Source organism: Gracilinanus agilis, chromosome 1, assembly GCF_016433145.1.
Source record: "Gracilinanus agilis isolate LMUSP501 chromosome 1, AgileGrace, whole genome shotgun sequence".
Lineage (NCBI taxonomy): Eukaryota > Metazoa > Chordata > Mammalia > Didelphimorphia > Didelphidae > Gracilinanus > Gracilinanus agilis.
Genome location: NC_058130.1, coordinates 113,344,405 through 113,364,907, shown reverse-complemented (window position 1 = coordinate 113,364,907; position 20,503 = coordinate 113,344,405). Strand labels below are relative to the sequence as shown.

The 20,503-nt window shown below is 34.0% G+C and overlaps 1 protein-coding gene across 1 annotated transcript in view; it reads left to right on the top strand.

The window, feature by feature from the left end:
• CCDC171 (coiled-coil domain containing 171) overlaps positions 1 to 20,503 on the top strand; it is a 508,587-nt gene that overhangs the window by 245,001 nt on the left and 243,083 nt on the right. Inside the window, exons 18-19 of the mRNA XM_044685358.1 lie at positions 10,393 to 10,619; positions 12,344 to 12,526. Of these exons, the coding sequence (XP_044541293.1) occupies positions 10,393 to 10,619; positions 12,344 to 12,526 (410 nt within the window). The remainder of the gene's footprint in view (positions 1 to 10,392; positions 10,620 to 12,343; positions 12,527 to 20,503) is intronic.

Here is a 20,503-nt window from a genome sequence, read left to right as displayed (position 1 = left end):
ACAAAAATAACTTAAAAGGCAAATTCTTAACTAATGAAGATTTTATTTCCCCTCCTTCATATGAAGAGTATTTCTCCTATGGTGAAAGATCTGTCTGATGTGGATGCCACTGTGGGGAATCTTCCTCAGACTGTGGAGTCTTGGAGAGGTCCTATAGTGTTATGGAAGAGTACATGGAGTCCTAATGTTAAAAAAGGGGAAGGAAATAAACTAGAATGGTATTTGTGATAGAATTTAAAAGGTAGTGAATTTGATGTTAGAGAACCAACATTCATAGCCAGCTCTGCTCAGTAAGACTTTGGACATGTCTGGAAACTGGTCTGAGGCTCAGGGCCTTGAAGAAAGTTCAAAAATTAAACTTGCACAACAAATGGCCTACAAAACCATTGAGTGCTACCCTATTCAGATTAAAATATGGAAGACAACACACAAAGTAGGCCGGAAGGAGAGGCCCAGAGGAATGCAACTGGTTGGGAAGCAAAGAGGAGAATGACCTCCTAATGGAGGTTCTGAGAGGAGCCATTGAATCAGCAGAGGGACTGATGAATTATGAGTTTCAGGGTTGAAGTGATGTTGTAGGATGAAGAGGTTCCTGGAGCATGATGATGTTCAAAGGAATGCAGCAAAGGAGGTTGACAGAAAGGAAAAAAAAATTCTGATCATTGTCCTTGTTTGTGGCTAAATGTAGTACTAGGATTGTCTAGACCTGTGATGGCAAATCTAAGGCACATGTGCTGGAAAGGGCTGCTCCCCTCCCCTTCAACACTCCCCCCTGAGCACATTTTCCACTTCATCCACCCCTTGTCCAGCAGCCCAATGGGGGAGTGCTTCCTCCCTTTCATGTCTAGAATAAAAGGCTGCCTCACTTGTGGCACAAGGGTGCCGTTTGGGCAGTCAGTCTCTAAAAGGTTTGCCATCACTGGTCTAGACCATAAACAAAGGAACAACAAAGTGCATGTGTCTGAATTAAGTAAAGATATTTGCGAGAAGTCAAATCAAGCCACTAAAGAGTAAAGCTTATAAAATGGTGAATAAATGTCCTTAGGAAAGGGCTTCAGTTACATCTATTATGAAATATGAAAAAGGGGAGAGGAATATGGGATTTTATTTCATCTATGTTTTCCGCACATATTTGTTTTTACCAATGTTTTAACCAAATGGGTGAACAGGCATAATAAAAAAAGTTTTTATAAACTTGCCATTTGATAACCTAATCTTTGGGACAAAGGAGTAGGTAGCCACCCCTCCTCTGCTTTTGCTATTGCCACAAATGTTAGGGAAGGAAAATACTCTTCTTCTTGATTTCTTCTCATTTTTTCCCTTTGAACTTTCTAAATTTTGCCCCATGGCCAAAATATGTAGTATTTCCTTGCAGTATTAGAAGTTGACAAATTACTCAAAATCTAAGAAGTCTATGTGAATCAAGGCTACTCTTCCTATTTATAAAGGAAATAGAATCTGTCACTCTTCTTCTGATTGGACTATTATACTATGTTTGCATTAAAGCCATGGTTAGTGAACATCTAGAAAAGGATGTGGGGATTACCAAGGCCACCATGACTTCAGCAAGAAATCCCACCAAATTAACTGTCTTTCCTTTATTTTGAATGGATTTCTAAATTAGTAAATTAGGGAAACACTATAAAGATATTGTTTAACTCAATTTTATCAAACAATTTGATAAATAGTTTTATTGATTTGGAAATGTTGGAAAGATATGTGCCTGATGATAATAAAATTATATGGATTCAAGACTTGTAGAATGGCCCGACTCATAAGAAAAGCTTTTAATGGCCACTGTATACTTTATAGGAGTATCACAGGGACTTGTGCTTTAATAGTCATTGCGATTTGACCTTTTTTCTTCAGTTATTTGGATGATGGAATACAAGACATTCTCATTAGTTTTTGTAAGTAACTTAAGTTAGAATGGATCTCTTACACACTGTGATTGAGTCAGGTTCCAAACAATTTTTAGAAGTTTGGAACTAGAGACTGAATTTAATAAGATGAAACTTAATGGGGACAATTATAACATTTAACACTTCAGTTAAAAAAATTAATTTAATTTATAGATTTCCAAAGGGATGATGATGAAAAGATTTACAGGTTTTAGTGGATTAAAGTTCATTATTTCAACAGTATTATGTGGTAGCCAAAAAACTGTTGAGGTTTTCTGATGTATTATTAGGGACACAGTTTAAGTAAATGATTGTTTCACTCTTCATTCTCCTCTTCTCTGGTAAGATCACATTTGGAGCATAGTTCTAGGCACCATAGTTTAAGAAGAACTTTGAAAATATGGAAAGCATCTAAAGGATGAAACCCAGAATGTTAAAGGTCTTTGAGTTTTCACCATGTGAAGACTGATTAAAAAAACTGGGTATGTTTAGCTTGGACAAGAGAAAATTATGGGGAACGGAAGGAATTATAGAAGTTCAAGTATTTAATTTTTAAAATTCTGAACTTAAGAGAAAGAGAAAAATAGAGAGCATGTCTAAATATATAGCATAACATAGAAGGAGAATTGTATGTGATACCATAGATCTCCATTTTATTCTGCTTCTTTTAAACATGTCGGTGTGTAAATTTCACATTACTGACTCACTTATCTGTGGTTACTTGTGAAGTCATCTGGGCATGAAAAAATGTTTCATTGATCCTCTCTCTTTTTTTTGACATTGCTGTTTGACATCACTGCTTATTTTCCACTTTCCTTTTGTTTTTAAGTAGAAGTTGCTTGGTTTTCCAGGAGTTGAATAATTCTTAAATTATCCTCAATCTATTTCCTGGGTCTGTTGTTTTTCTTATCAGAAATCTTATTTTTTGTTCCATTAAGAATTTAATTTAGTCTCAATATTTCTTTCTTTCTCATGTAATTGTTGATTTCTGTTTGGTCTGTTCACAATGAAAAAAATCCTTGACATTTAACTATATTTCAAGAAATCATAATTGAAAATACCCAGATCCAAAGAACTGAGAAAGATGTAATTTAAGTATGAAAGGATTATAGCCTAGATTACCTATGAAGGAGTTCATATTCTAATGGGGGACACAACATTTAAACAAATCTGTGCATACAGGATCTATATCTATATCTGTCTCTCTCTCTATATATATATCTATGTATTTTCAATTGTGATTTCTTAAAATATAGTTAAATGTCCAGGGTTTTTTTCATCATGAACAGACCAGATAGAAACCAACACTTACATGAGAAAGAAAGAAATATTAAGACTAAATTATATATATTACATATATATATATTTATATATGCGCACACACATAAATAAATATTAGAGTTAGGCTTAGAGGAAAGTTTTTGGCATTGAAATAGATGAGAATATTTTTTCCTTTTTTTTTTTCTTGTGTGTGTGAGACATGAAGGAAATCAGCACAAACAGGAGGAAGATATAAGGAGGGAAAGCAGGCTAGGTATGAAAGGAAGCCAGTGAAATTGCACAGAAAGAATGTCTTGTGTGAAGAAAAACAAGGAAGTGAATATTCTTTTATTATAGAGAATGTGAAAAGGAGTCATGAGCAAGAAGATCAGGAAGATTGGAAAGTGCCATGTTATGAGGAACTGATAGATAATAGTGAGCTTATTAAGGGTATGGGTAGGAATGGCATGATCAGATCTGCAATTAAGTGAACTTTAGCAGTTGAGTGTAGGGTGGACTAGAACAAGGAAAGACTCGAGTCAGGGATATTAATTGGAAGGCTGATGCAACTTTCCATGCTTGAATTGATAGTGTGGCTATGATAGAGGAGAGAAGGGAATATATGTGAGAGATTCTTCAGAGACAGAATTGTAAGGATTTATAGACTGGACTTGGGGAGATCTACCTTGAATGACACTTAAGATTATTAGCCCAGGGTGCCTGAGAGGATGGCGCTACTCCTACAATAAGAAGGAAGCTTAGAAGAAGGAACGGTTTTGGAGTAAAGGTAATTCAGTCATCCCTTGCTATATCATGGTTCACTTATCCCAGCTTCACTGTATGGAGGGTTTAAAAAAAATCTAATTCTGTATCATGGAGTTAATCTTGCGGCACACTACTGGCTGACGGAATGAAAAACAACCAACCACAGAGCTGTGTTCTGTATCCTGGGCACTGATTGGCTCAATGACTGTAGGTTAATAAGGGTGTGGAAAAGGTTTATAGAAGAGTGGGGAGGGTTTATAAAGCCTTAAAATATATAAATAATAAAATAAATATAATGCCTACTTTGGGGATTTTCATCTATCATGGGGGTCTCTGATAGGTGAGGGATCAATGTAAGCTCAGTTTTGGATAAGTTTCTTTAAATATACCTATGAGTATTCAGTCTGAGATATCTAATAGGCAGTTGGAGATGCATGACTGAAAGTTAGAAAAGGGGTCACATCCTGATAAATAATCTGAGAATCATCTGCAGATAGATGATGATTGAATCTATTCATGCTCTTGAGATTACCAAGTGAAATAGTATAGAATGAGAAGAGAAGGCCCAGAATGGATCTTTGAGAGACATTCATGGTTAATGGGCATAGCCTGGACAAAGATCCAGTAAAGAAGACAGAGGAATAGCCAAATAGTTAGGGAGAGAACCAGAATAAAGCAGTGTCATTAAAAACTAAAGAAATTGGAATTTCAAGGAGAAGGGAATGGTTGACACTATAAGAGAGGTCTAGAAGACTAAGGACTCAGGGAAAAAAAACCCATTAGATTTGTTAACTGAGACCATTAAAAACTTTGCAGAGAACAGTTTCATTTAAATAAGCCAGGTTGCATAGTTAAGAAGGTAGAGGAAAGGAAGTGGATGTAAATTGATTTTCAATAGAATTTAGCCTCAAAGGTAGGAAGTATGGGTTATAGTAAGCAGGGCTGGATGGATTAAGTGAGTTTTTGAGGATGGGAGAAACGTGGACATATCTATAAGATACAGGGAAGGAGCCAAGAAATGGAGAAAGATTAATGATTTATGAATCGGTAGGAATGATAGGGGGGTACTCTGTTTGGAAATATGGAATGGAATGGGATCTCTTGTGCATGTTTAAGTGTTTGCTTTAACAAGGAGAAGGACTGCTTTTTATGAGACAGAGCTATGAAGAGGGAGCTGATGGAGGAAGGCATATGAGTGATGTGAGATGGTGAGGATGAAGAGGTATGAAGGGGGAGTTCTTGACCACTGGCCTTGATTTTTATTGTGAATGATCCGGTAGGATTCTTAATATAGAGGTAGAGGTTTACCTGGGAAACCAAAGCTATAGGAGCTTTGAGAAGAAATTAAAAGGGTTAGAAAAGCTGCTTTGGTGATTTAGAGAGTGAATTAATTAGGGAGTTAAAAAATTCCCCCCCCCCCTTTTTTTCCAGTGAGAGAAAGTCCAGTTGAGATTATAGATCATAGATCTGAAGTGGATCCAGTCAGCATAGTTTCCTGATTTTCTCCATCTTTTTAGTAGCTCTGTGGTCAAAGCCCAGATGCCATCCAGTTGAGTAGGGCCACCTACAAAAGTAAAGGGCTACCAAACTGGATGCTGGTAAGGTAGGGCAAAATTAAATTCTCAGTATTGAGATTCTTCAGAATAGAATAGGGAGGGTAGACTGAAGCACTTGATTTATTGTCAAAAGCTTAAAATTTGATTAGACTACTTATTATTTCTATGATTTTAGGCAAATTAATACTCTTAGACCGTTTCCCTCATTAATATAAGGAGAAGTGGAGATAAGAGAAACTCTAAAATTTATTTCAACTCTGAATTTCTAAACTGGGCTGCAAAATCTCCCTAAGGTCAGATACTGTATTATTTGAATTATCTCTCTTGTATAGCTTCTACTACAGTACCTCTTGATGTGGATGATAGAATGATGGACATGGACACAGGAAGATCTCACTTCAAATTTCACCTCTGATAGTTCATGTGACACTTTGTACCTGTTTTACAGTTCATTGTTAAATATTTACAAAGTATTACAAAAGTTAGCTGCTATATGGAAGATGGTCCAGGCTCAGATTGGTTTGGTATAGGTATCTTTTTTGGAATCTTTACTATCTTCATGGTAAATCAACAGTGCAAAAATAATATTTACACTTCTTGTCTTTCAGTTTGTTTTGTTGAATCATTGCTGTAAACCTAAACTAATACAGTAATTTAATACACTAGTTATCAGCATTATATCTGAAAAATTATATTTGGGACTGTCTTTAGTAAAAGAAAAACTTCAAATTATTGTAAATCCAGTTGATCTTTAACAAAATCCTAGACATTTCCATGACTCTTAATTGATTTACTCTAAATATTTTTTTAGATTTTAGATTGCTTGCAAATGGAATGTTTTACTCAGATTTATTCATTAAATAAACTTCTTATTAATGTAATTATTAGATTTACAGAATCATAGAATTATAGAATCATATTTTGAGGTAGAATGTCCTTTAAGATGATAAAGTTTAATCTCATATTAAAAAAAAAAGAAAAAATATTGTTAGTAATTCCCAGTCTCATAGAAAGCTTTTTTACTTAAGTCTCATGGAAAAATCCTGGATTTAGCCATCAAATGACCTGGGTTTTGTGTCTGAGCTCTAATACTTAAAAGTTGTGTGATAGTAGGTAAACCACTTAACCTTTTTCAAGTTTCATTTTCCTATTTTGTAAAATGTAGATGATAATGTTTGCTCTAGCTACCTTAGAAATATTTTAAGGAAAATACTTTGCAATCTGAGGTATTGTAAATTGCATTTGTTATAGTTGTTATTGTAATTATTATTACACATGAGGCAAATGAAGTTCATTTATTTGACTTATTTGATTTAAGATCATATGGCACTTTAATAGCAGGGCTTAGAATGAAACCCCAATCTGACTTTCAGTACTCTTTTCATTACACTAGATTGCCCCAGGCAGCACTGTGGATATGGATGGGGGAGAGCATTACTTGTGAGTCTAGTATGAGTTTATTCTAATCATCCAGGTGAAAGGTAATGAATGGGAAATGAAACAAAGGGATAATTCAAAATTATGAAGCTGGGCTTTCTAGGATATGATGAACTATTTGGATGTATATGGTAAGGGAGCAGAAGGTGTCAGAGAAGACACCTTCCAAGTATGGGTGATTGGGAAAATAGTGCTGTAAAATTATTTAAGTTGGGATTGAGTTTAGTAAAATTATTTAAGTTGGGATTGAGTACCAGATTTGGGGGAGAAAGATGATTACTCAATTTTTACATATATTTTGCTGCCTCTGAGCCTAGTGATATCACATATAGAGCCTGAGACTGAAGTCAGGAATACTTGGGTATCAATTATTCATCTGTCATCTACTTGCCTGGATGGCATTTAATCTGCTTCAATGTTAGTTTCTTTTAGTATGCAAAATGGAAATAATGGTAATGGCTATCTCATAGTGTTCTTTGGAGAATATATGCATACACACATCATCATTTAGTAATACATTATTTGTTTTTCTTTAACAATTTTCATTGATGAAATGTCTTGAAGGTGATTTATGTATATGTTAGTATATTTTATCATTAGTGACTTGCCTAGAGTCATACAGCTAGTGTCTGAGGTTGGATTTGAACTCAGATCTTCCTGACTTTAGGTCCAGCACTCTGTTCACTGCACCATCTACATATTAATACTTACAAAATAACTCAAACTTTATGTTTTATTAATGCAGAGGAATGAATACAGATTTATCAACAGTTAGTTTAAATAAATATTTATGAAACTAAAATAGAAAAAAATTTATTTCAACTCAATATACATGTAAAGGACAGCAAATTATTAAACATATAAAGTACAAGCAATTCAAAGATCACTGTAAATAAATAAAAATAATTGCTAAATGTATCAAATTGAAATTTTGAAATAACACTAATAAGTTTGATTTCAGAAAATTTCAGCCCTTGTTTGAGTTTTATAAGACAAATCTATTAAAATAACAAATATATCACTAAAACAATATTTGCAATTTTAGATTTTTTTGCTTTCTCAATATAAAATTGATTATACTTTGTGATATAGGTATATTGTTTAAAAGGGCTTTTTACATACTTATCAAGCAAAAATTATTTAGTTTTTTTTAATTCTTTGACTCTCTAAGGCCAGATATAGTATATGTGTTCTCTCACCATTCATGGATATAAAAGGATGCTTTCAGAATTGTTGTTTTCATTTCTGCTTTCAGATTAGCCAACATCTCATGTTGACTCATTCTGTGATTTGTTAATACAATTATTAAAATGAAATATAGCACCAGTAATTTTTGAAGTCTAGTATAATATTTTAAATTCCTGAACAAAATTTAAAATTGAATTTTTATATTTTGGGATAAAGATTGTAAAACTTACCTTTTAAAAGCTGAATGCTAATTCAGATACTTCTCAATTATTATTATTATATAATCTTATATTACATAAATTTAAAGAATCTTAGCATTGGAAAGTGATCACAGTGGCCTTTCATTCCATTCCCTATCTGACTCAGAATCCCCTTTTACAACATCCCTATCAAGTACTCATCCTGCTACTACTTGGAAAACCTCTAATGAGGAAGACCTCCCAAATTCTGAGCCAGTTCATCTTGCTTTCAGGCATTTCTACTTACCAGAGTGATCTTAACTTCCACTTTTTAGATATGATTTCTTAGATCAAGCAGAACAAATCTAATCTTAGAATTAAGCAACTGTAAGTGAACAAATATTTACTGAACATTTGCTGTGTGCTCAGCATTGTCAGTTGTTGGGGAAGCGAGGGATAGAAAGGAGAGAATAAAAGATACAATCCCTGCCTAATATAAATAAGATATACATGTGAAAAAAACACATACACAAATTATATATTTATTATTTATAAATTATTTATTGAACGTCTCATGCGCATTGTGTTAGGTCAGGAGTCTTCATTTAGTTATAGGCAGTATATTTTCTCTGTCATAGAATCTATTCAAATCTTTTTCATTCATGAAATACTTAATATAGTTTTCATTTAAAAAACCCACCCATATTTCCCATAAGTAATGGGTATGGATTTTATTAATGGCACTTTCCATGGGTTTACTATATCATAAGAATTATACATATCACATTATTTAGAACTAGAATTTAAATGATTAGTAACTGCTAGAAACAGGTAGTACAGGAGAAGATTATAACATTGCCCCAATGTCACAAAATGCTTGTTAAATCTTATGTTCTATGAGTTTATGAGGCAGAGGATACCTATACGAAGTTATATAGCACATGGAGCCAACCTAAGAATATTTTTCTCTTGTGTGAAATAAAATGCTTTTGAACAATCAGTTCACTAGCCCCCAACTCCACCGCATTAATTCATTCAACAAATACTACCATTGGTTCTTAGATGAAAAATATAATTATTTCTGAAGTTAATTTAAGTTAAAAAATCTTGGTGGATTATATGTAACCTAAAATGTTAACTTTTATTCTTTTTTAATTATTTTTAAAACCCTGAGCATTAAACACTAGGCTTGGTCTTATAATGGAAAATATATTTATTTGGGTGTTTGGAACTTCACAAAGTTTTATTTTTACTTAACTTAAGATTTAAAGAAAATGTTTAAAGTGTCCAGCAATAAGGAGTTCTTGAAATATAGAATGTTATTCTGCTTAATGTAAATAAGCCTTTCCATGCTTGTCATTTTATGTTGATAGTATCATAAGACAAGTAACGACAGATTAAGACCTGCCTAGTAGAGGGAAAACTAAATTACAAGACTTTTATTAAGGCATAAATAAACCTATTAACTGTTATCTGGAATACCAATTAGTAGAAGGAGCACTGACAATTTTATTTATCAACATTAAACACAATTATTAATTACAGACCTGACGAATCTAGCAGTAAGCAGGACATGTTGGGTGTGCTGGGGCCTTAAGTCCATTATATGAGAAGGATGATTACCAAAATCCTGTGGGGAAATAAGTAATTGTAGTTGTAAAATTTTAATTGCCTTTGAATAAGGCAAATTATATCCTCTTGTCTCAGAATATAAATAGTATGGCATTAAGGTACCCAGCTACACTAGTTGGAAACAGGATATAATTTAAGGTGTTGTGATTTATAAGCTATAACAATTTAAAAATGTCTCTGAAATGACATTCTTTAAAGTATAAGAAATTTTCTTTATTTCTTGTATAATACTGTAGCTATTTTCACCACGCTATTAAAATGGCTAATTCTCAGCTTTAAATTAATAGAGGGGATATTGCAGAGTAAGAAGGAGATATATTTTTGTATGAATGACTGTAGGTGATTGCAGAAGTAATTGGAATTTTTTCATTTAAGAAAATTTGATTCATTATAGTTTGAAATGCATCACTGTAAAATGAGTAGGAGATAAAAACAATAGTTTTAATGTTTTTGCCTGTTGTTGTTTTTTTCAAGATCCAAATTCTAGGCTTTGTGGACACTTACTTATAAGTGCAGCCAGGAATTCCTTTGCAAAACTCATGGATAAAATTAGCATGGCAATGGAGAACATACCACTGGGAAGTAGTAGAAGTTTTACATATACAGAAAAGGATTCTCTGGTTCAGAGATTGGCCCGAGGACTTCATAAAGTTAACACAGAAGCCTTGAAATATGGTCTAAGTGGTCCTGTGCCCATTATGGTAGGTATATTTAACTTATGACATATCTATCTATCTATCTATATCTAATGTTTTCACAGCATTATGGAGATTATACTATTTCAGTTAGATATTACTCATAAATTAGATTTTAAATCAAAATTTTATAGAGAATATACTTTGCCTTGATAGATATGACATAATGGATAGAGATCTGGTTTTATAACCAGAAGTTCATTCTTTCCATCTTCAAGTGATTCTGGAACCTAATTCCATTTGAATTTCACCATTTCAGACCATCCTTTCCAATACTGGGTACTCTCTCATGTACTCAGACATACTGAGATTAGTGAAGAGTTGGTTTGTTCCTTGTTCCCTGTGATCACTTCCAGCCCCTCCTTCTCCTGCCACCATTTGACTCCCTCTCTTCCTTTGTGATTGACATCAACCATTTCTGTTAGCTAGTTCGGCTATAAAGTGCTTAGCACAGTCCTAGCAAGAGGTTGTTACCATGATTATCTTTGGTGTCTGATGAGTAGGTTGTTCTGTCTCCTTTCTCAAAGTATTCATTAATAGACTTACAGGTTTCCCTTCCACCCCAGCTTCCAGTGTCAATATTAAAGGACTTTGCAGTGAATGTAATACCTTCCCTTCAACACCCTTACCCATTGGCTTTCCAGTTCCTTAATCTTGTCAACTCTCATGTGGGAGATCTTCATTGTACCTTAGTCACCTATATTAGGGGTTGAGAAACTCCATCCTGTGGGCCAAATTGGGCCTACTGCTTCCTGTGTGGGAGCTAAAAATGTTCTTTGCATTTATAAATTATGTCTTATTCTTTTTAAAAATAAAAGAAAACATTTCTAACTTGCTGACTGAACCAAAATCAGATATTTCAGTATTTGTCCAGCTGGCTTAATTTACTGACCTCTAAAATACATAGGATAATAATATTTAATATTGATATCTACTAGAAATGCTAAACCTATATGATTCTGAACTCTGAAACTTCTTTCTTATCATTTTCTATTCTTAAATTCTTTCCTCTGTTCTATTCCATCTAAAGATTTTATTCTTCCTTATTATGACTTAGGTGAGGCAGCGTTAGCATAAAGATAGAGATCTGGCTTCAAAATATGGAAAACCTACGTTCAAGTCCCACCCACCTCTGACACATTTTGGCTTTGTGACCCAGGGAAAACACTTAACCTCTCAATGATCTAGGCAACTTCCTTAGGATATAAGTGGAAGGGAAAATGCTGACCTGCACTGGTATAGGGAGTTTTCTTATATTGTATAGTTCCCTACATCTGTGAAATCATAGGTCTAGTCCCTATCCTTATTTCTGCATTTGGCACAGTTTTAATTTGTTCTATATGTACATATGCAGATTTTAATGATTTATAAAATTTCTTTTGCTAGACATTAAGCTAATATTAAAAAATAACTAGAGGATAAGAAAATTTATCACTGCTCACAATTCATAACCATACTAACAGCATTATAGGTGATGGATATTTCATATTTTCTTGACACTGTTAAGGTTAGGTTTTCTTTTTTATTTCTTATATTTTATAGAAATGATCATTCAGACAAAACAATTCATCTTTTCAAATTACATAAAAGTGTTTCTTAGATTTTGATAACATTCAGCATAGTTTTATTATTTTTTGAATGTTTTGTATAAAAAGGTTTTTTTAGATGACTGATTTAATGGTAAAGCAGCCAGTTTCATGAAATCTAAAACCATTTTCATTTACCAACAGAAAAGTATAGAATGTTTGCAAAAGCAAATATATGAATTTACTCAGCGATTGCATGCAGCAGAAGTAGAACGTCGGTCACTCCGCTTGGAGGTCACAGAATTCAAAAAGAGTGTTCATGATATGAAAAAAGAAATTGACAAAGCCCAGATCCTCCAAATGCAATTAAAAGAATTTAAGCAGTCTGTAAGTATATTCAGTTTAGAAAGCCTGTCTTGGAGATGATTTTCCTATATATACACACTGCATATGCGTGTGTATGTTAGTGTGTGTATGTGTATATGTATATTGTATATATAGATATGTGTATATATATGCATATATATATAGCCTTATTTCTCGTTTTTCTAAATATAATATATTTTTTATTTCAGAAATGTTACCTTTTAAAATGCTACCTACTTAGAATCCATTCATAATAAGAGAGACCATGTTTTATTTTTTTACAAATTTTTCTTTACACATTAATTACACTTGATTTTGTTAGGGTATTTTTGCTATTGATATGTATCATACCCTTTTCTGAACTGAGAGTCAAAATTACTGCCATTCTCATCTTATCTCCTACTTATATTATTTTATGTCCCTTGTTTTTGAAGAGGACCAATGATGTCTTGACTTGCTCATGGATTGGATTTAAGTGAGGCAGAGTTGCACAAAGTCATCAGCCTTACTCTTTCTTCCAAAGTCAGCAAATCACAATGGCAAAACAAAAGTCAGGATGACTGGTGATACCTAGGATGCAGGGGATGATCTTGGCATCTTCCATTATCTGACCAAACTCTAAGTGCTCCACAGCTTCTGCTTCAGCCTCTTTCATGGCTGTTGGAACAAATTGTCCTCATTCACCCATTCCACTGGGTGGATCCATCCTCCCCTGCTTGTGATAAACATCACCTTAACTCACTGATCACTTTGAGGTCTGTCTACCCTCAAGCTAGTTAGACTATTTGCTGAGATGGTTTACTGGGACAACAAAGCTGAATTGAATCCCAGGTCATTTGAGCTACCCATTTATCTTTGATAACACAGATTATGATAAACTTACCTGTTCAAAAAGGCATGAAATGGTCATTCTTAAATTTTCTACTCATCCAGGAAGTGTCATAGATCAAACTGGTCCATATTAGGGAATCCTTTACTGTCCTACAGGAAATATTAATAACAATATTATATTAGTACCCTTAAATAAATATATACAAATGTATGAATAAAAATTAATACATTCATTAAATTAATACAGACAAATGAACAAAATTATTAGATTAAGAATCCTGGAATGTTAGAGCTGAGTGGGACGTTAGAAATCATTTAGGCATTTTTAAAGTAGGGAATCTGAAGAATCTTGCCAAAGACCAGATAAATAAGTTAGTGAAGAGCCAATATTAAAAAGCCGATGAAAAAGGTTCCTGACTTATTAAAAATATAATGTATAAATATGTATGTGTACATATATGTTTATTTATATGTCTGTGTATGTTTACATATGTACGTATAGACAGACATACACATCAGTGTTTGGGTATGTTCGTGTGTGTATATATGGATATGAATATGTACTCCCACTCCTGACACCATATTCCTTAGTATTCCCTGACAACGCCATTCCTTGGATGTAAGCCCATATCCCTGCACACTTGGGCTATTGCAATAGCTTACTTGTGGGTCTGTATGCCTCTAGTTTCTCCACACTCTAAAATAACCTCCATTCAGTCATGATAGTGATTTTTTTTCTAAAATAGTATCCCACTACTCAATAAATTCCAGTGATTCCCTATCACTTCCTGGATGAAATAGAAATTTCTCTGTTTGGTATTCAAAGACCATTATAATTGAACCCCTCTGTCCCTTTCTAGGCTTCTTACACTTTACTTCTCACAATGTAATCTTTGATCTAGTGACACTGACCTCCTTGCTGTTCTTCAGACAAAACACTTTATACTTCACCTCTAGTAATTTTCTCTAGCTATCTCCCATGCTGGAATGCTCTCTGTATTCATCTCTGCCTAGTGGCTACCCTGGCATCCCTTCTACAGAAATCCCTTCCCAGCCACTCTTAATTCAGTGACATCCCCTTTTCAGTTATTTCATATTTCTCTGAAAAAGGTTGTATATATTTGCATAGTTTCTTTCCTATTAAATTGTGGTCTCCTCGAGAGGAGAGACTTTGTTTTGTCTCTTTTTGTATTTCCAGAGCTTAGCACAATGTCTGGCACAGAGTAGGAGCTTAATAAACGTTCATTGACATAGGTAAAAACAAAATTGTTAGCCTGAATGTGAAAACTTCTAGTAGCATACACGGAACTGAGATTATTAGGGGCAGAATTCAGTTGTTCACTGTCATGGCTGGCTCCCTCTGGAGCCTCAACTTGCACCCTTACTTTCTCTGTTTTTAATGTATCTAGTTTGCACCTATTATAGCTCCCAGTGCTATAGCATATATAATCTACTGAGAATTAAAAAATTATCTATACTCTCTATTGGTTTCAAATCCTCATCATTGAGAAACTTATGCCTTTTAGCTTTTATTTAACCACATCTATATCTCTAATTGACACTATAACTTATAGAAGACTCTGCCCTTTGTAGGAATGGCTTTTCTTAGTATCAGGATTATAGTCTCTTTGAGATGAAATGGACTTTAGAAACCATCTTGTCATAGCATCTTATTTTATAACAGGATTTAATTATTTTTCTGAAAGCTGAGATTCTATAATCATAGTTTTTCTTTAGAAGGCATAGTGTGTGAGGAAGGGGGACAACATAGTAGGAAGGAGTAGAATGAAGCTTCACAACACAATTTCTTCCCAGGGATCTGGCAAACTCATGATGCAATACTAGTTGGAAAATCTATGAAGTAATCACAATGACATATATTTCAGTCCATGGCAGCATAGAACTATATAGTCAGAGAGGACTTCCATTTTCATAAGTTCTTTCAACAAATAAAGAATCAAGGAGCAGATCAACATATTGGGCATGTACCTAAAAATACCTAGAATTAACACCCTCCTCCAAATAAACACCTAAATAGAAATCCTAATAGTAAGAGATTAATAAAATTGAGGCCCAATAGTCATTAAATTAAATAAAATTAAGATCTTTGTTTTACAAATAGGTAAATGACTTGTACGAAAATATTTATAACCATGCTTTTTGTGGTGGCAAAAAACTGGAAAATGAAGGGATACCCTTCAATTGGGGAATTGCTAAACAAATTGTGGTATATGTTGGTGATGGAATACTATTGTGCTCAAAGGAATAATAAACTGGAGGAATTCCATGTGAACTGGAAAGACCTCCAGGGATTGATGCAGAGTGAAAGGAGCAGAGCCAGAAGAACATTGTATACAGAGACTGATACATTGTGGTAAAACCAAATGTAATGGACTTCTGTACTAGCAGCAATGCAGTGACCCAGGACAGTTCTGAGGGATTTATGGAAAAGAATGCTACCTACATTCAGAGGAAGAACTACAGGAGTGGAAACACAGAAGAAAAACAACTGCTTGAACACATGGGTTGATGTGGGCATGGTTGAGGATGTAGACACTAAAAGACCACACCAATGCAACTATCAATAATATGTAAATAAGTCTTGATTGATCACATGTGTTAAAACCAGTGGAAATGCGTGTTGGATGTGGGTGGTGGGGTTTAAGGGGGGGTGAAGTGGAAAGTATAAACAAGAATCATGTAACCATGGAAAATGTTTCTAAAAAAATAAAATATTACAAATAGGTAAATGTTAGCTAACTTTTTTCTTTTAAAAATAAAGAAGAAAATTAAGTTAATATCAAAACTACAAAAGGACAATTCACAGACAATGCAAGAAAAATAAAAGAAATTATTAGGAGTCATTTCACCCAGTTTATGGACAATTAAATTGATCATATAAATTAAATAAATGAATGTTCAGAAAAATATAGATTTCCCTTATTAACTGGACAAGAAATAGAAGGTTCAATTGATATAATATTTGCAAAAGAAATTTTAAAAGCTTTAAATGAACTCCCAGTGGTATGTGGGAATAGGACAAGATGGATATACAAATTAGGTTTATCAAACATTCAAGGAAAAATTTTTTCCCAATATCTATATAAATTATTTGAAAAAAGAAATGAAAGGATCCTTCTATGATTCAAATGTAGTTTTGATACCTAGGTTAGGATGAGTTAAAGTAAAGAATGCAAATTATAAATCAATATTCCATAAATATCAATGGAAACAAACATTTGAAATGAAAGTAAGAAGAACAGAGCAGCATATCATAGTGATTATATTTAATTACTAGTTCGAATTCATATGAGGAATATAGGACTGGTAGAATATTAGGGAAACTTTAAATATTTTATCATTAATATCAGGAAAAGCAAACTATATGATTATATCAGTAGATGTGGAAGATAACTTTTTTTGATAAGATAATATTTTTGATAAGATAAAGACATATTCCTGTTAAAAATGCTAGAAAATTTATATAAATAAATGTATCTTTCCTTAATAATACTTTTCCTTAGTATCTAACTAAAACCAAAGGTTAGCACTACTTATAATGGAGCGTAATTAGCTGACTTTCCAAAATGATCAGGCATAAAGCAAAGATATCAGTATTCACCATTACTGTTCAATTTAATATTATAATTGCTAACTATACCAATTAGATAAGCAAAATAAATTGAGCAAAGAAATATAAGTAGAGCAAACAAAATTACTACTTTTTCTGATGAGATGATGATTTACTTAGAGAATCTAAAAGACTAATGAATATAACATCAGTAAAGAAATTAACTGTAGATTTACAGATAGAAGAGTTCATTCCCAGACAAGAGATTAAAAAGATCATTGAGGGTAAAATGGACAGTTTTGATTTTTATAAAATTAAAAAAGCTTTTGACTAAACATAACCAGGTAAAATTATAATGAAAATAGGTTACTGGGGAAAAATTTGCAACAAATTTCTCTCATTTCTGCTGATTAAGATTTTTAAAAATAAGAACTATCCAGCAGTTGATAAATGATCAAAGGATATGAACAGGTATTTCAGACACACACATTTATTTATATTTTTAAACCAATTATTTGTAATCACAAATTTCCACGTAAGTTTTTGGAAATTATATGATCCAAATTGTCTCCTCTCCTTTCTTCCTCCCTCCTGGAGTTGGAAAATATTTCAATCTAGGTTATATATGTATTGTCATGCAAAACACATTTCTATATTGTTGATTTTTGTAAGTGAATAATCTTATAAAACCCAAACCTCTAAACATTTACCCAAATGAACAAGTAAAAAATCGTATACTTTCATCTGCATTCCTAAACTGAAAATTCTTTCTCTGGAAATGGGTAACATTTTTTGTCATAAGTTCCTCAGAATTGTCCTGGATCATTGTATTACTGATAGCAATTAAGTCTGTAACATTTGATCATTCTACAATATTGCTGTTATTGTGTATAATGTTTTTGTGTTTCTGCTTATTTCACTCTGCATCAGTTCATGGATGTTTTTCCATCTCCTATAATCATCTTTGAATAGGTAATTTTCAAAACAAGAAATTTTGTCTATTGATAGATGCATGAAAAAATGCTCTAAATCACTAATAATTACATAAATACAAAGTAACTAATTGTGAGACTCCATCTCACATCTATCAGATTGTATTTGTTGTTTACTGTGATTGAATAACCTCACATTCCTGTATATCATTGCATCAATTCATAATCAGTTTATACTTGGTTCATTTTTTAGTTATCTTGGGCTTTGCTTATACTATATACTTACGTTTCTTCTTTTGACTATCTTTCCTATAGTCTCCTTTTTGTTGGGGTCTGGTATAACTTAACTTCTAAAATAAAAAAAATAATCTTTTCCCCCCCAGTATTAGTGAGGAGGGATGCTTAAAATAACACATCTTTAAAATTAAAGGACTTGAGTTATTATGCATTCTGTTTCAGCAAGTTTCAATATTTTCTCAATTTTTTTTTAGGATTAAGTACTAGAATATTAGAGCATAAATGCTGGATGGGAATCTACTTAAGTCTTTTTTTTTTCCAAAACCCTTACCTTCTGTCTTAGAGTCAATACTGTGTATTGGCTCCAAGGCAGAAGAGTGGTAAGGGCTAGGCAATGGGGGTCAAGTGACTTGCCCAGAGTCACAGAGCTGGGAAGTATCTGAGGTCACATTAGAACCTAGGACCTCCCATCTCTAGGCCTGGCTCTCAATCCACTGAGCTACCCAGCTGAAGATTGGGGTCAGCTGGGTAGCTCAGTGGATTGAGAGCCAGGCCTAGAGACGGGAGGTCCTAGATTCAAATCCAAGACGGAAGGTAAGGGTTTAAAAAAAAATTAGATAAGATCACTAACTTAAAGGAGAGGGAAAATAACATGCTATGTGGCTTGGCCATCTACCCTCAAAGAGTGCCAGAAGAGTCTGATGAACAATTTACAAGGAACATAGGCAGAGCACAGCACTAAATCATTGAAAAAATATTTATAGTGTATGGAAATTCCTCTCCAAATAATCCATTATTGAAGGTGATGGAAGAAAAGCAGCAATTCAGCCAAATCCTTCTACTATTGACTTCCTAACAACTTTAAAATAATGCCAAAAATCGAATTCTTTTGTAGTCCAAAAAAAAATGAGGGTGAGACATTTTTGTAGCCCAAGATAAGTTAGGAAGTGACCGGAGAGGAGGTCTTTGACACCGGAGTGGGGGCCAGCACTGAGCCTTCCTCAGTAGCAGCACTGACTGTGGGTCATGGAGGCGAGGTGGCCAGATGACCTTGGAAGAGATAATAGAGACCTCTGCTCCCACTAAGGACACAACTTGCAATTGTGGCCATTCTGTTGCCCATGTGTCATTTTGGGTCCCAGTTCCAGAGAGGAGAAGAACACTTGCGACTGATCATGAGAGAAAACAGTGCCAAGGTTGAGAGGAGCACTAGCATTCACTATAGTACAAGAGGAGGGGACCTGGTTATAGTTCCAGGGCTAGGTAGAGCTCGCAGCAATGGGGGAACCTTCCTAGGTGAAGACAAGAGAACAGACCAGGAGAGCTCTGGGATCACACCACCTTTGAAGCACTGAAAACTTGCTGAACCCCAGAACATGTTTGAAAAACAATAGCAGGAAAAAGCCTGATGCTTCAGATAGTGCCTGCCCACCCTGAGATGAGCATAGTCTCATTTAAACATGAAGTTTAAAGTAAAAAAAATAGGCTGGGATAGTGATCAGACAACAGAAAAAGGAACTGGACCATAAAAAGTGTCTCTAGTGGTAGGCAATACATAAACTCAGGAGACAACAACATGACAACAGCTATAGTACAGCTAATATGACACAAACCTAAAAAGAATTGTAGGAAGAATTAAAGAACTAAAAATACTACAATAAAAATTGGAAAATATGAGAGCAATATAAGAAAATTATTAAAAGAAAATTAACAGCTTTGGGAAAGAAAGACAAAAAATATTGAAGGAAATAGCACCTTAAAAATGTCCATGTTTGACTCTTCATGACTCCACTGAGGGTTTTCTTGAAAAAGATTCTGGGTTTGTTTGCTTTTTTTCTCTTCAACTCATTTTACAGATGAGAAAATGGAGGCAAGCATGTTTTTTTTAACATTTATTAATATTCATTTTTAACATGGTTACATGATTCATGCTCCACCTTTCCCCATCAACCCCTACTCCTGCACCACCCCCCCCACCCATGGCCAATGTGCATTTCCACTAGTTTTGTCATGTGTCCTTGATCAAGACCAATTTCCAAATTGTTGGTAGTTGCATTGGTGTGGTAGTTTCGAGTCCACACCCTCAATCATGTCCACCCCGACCCATGCGTTCAAGCAGTTGTTTTTCTTATATGTTTCCTCTCCTGCAGTCCTTCCTCTGAATGTGGGTAGCTTTCTTTACCATAAATCCCTCAGAATTGTCCTGGGTCATTGTATTGCTGCTGGTACAGAGGTCCATTACATTCAATTTTACCACAGTATATCAGTCTCTGTGTATAGAGTTCTTCTGGTTCTGCTCCTTTCGCTTTGCATCAGTTCCCGGAGGTCTCTCCAGTTCGCCTGGAACTTCTCCAGTTTATTATTCCTTTTAGCACAATATTATTCCATCACCCGCATATACCACAGTTTGTTCAGCCATTCCCCAAT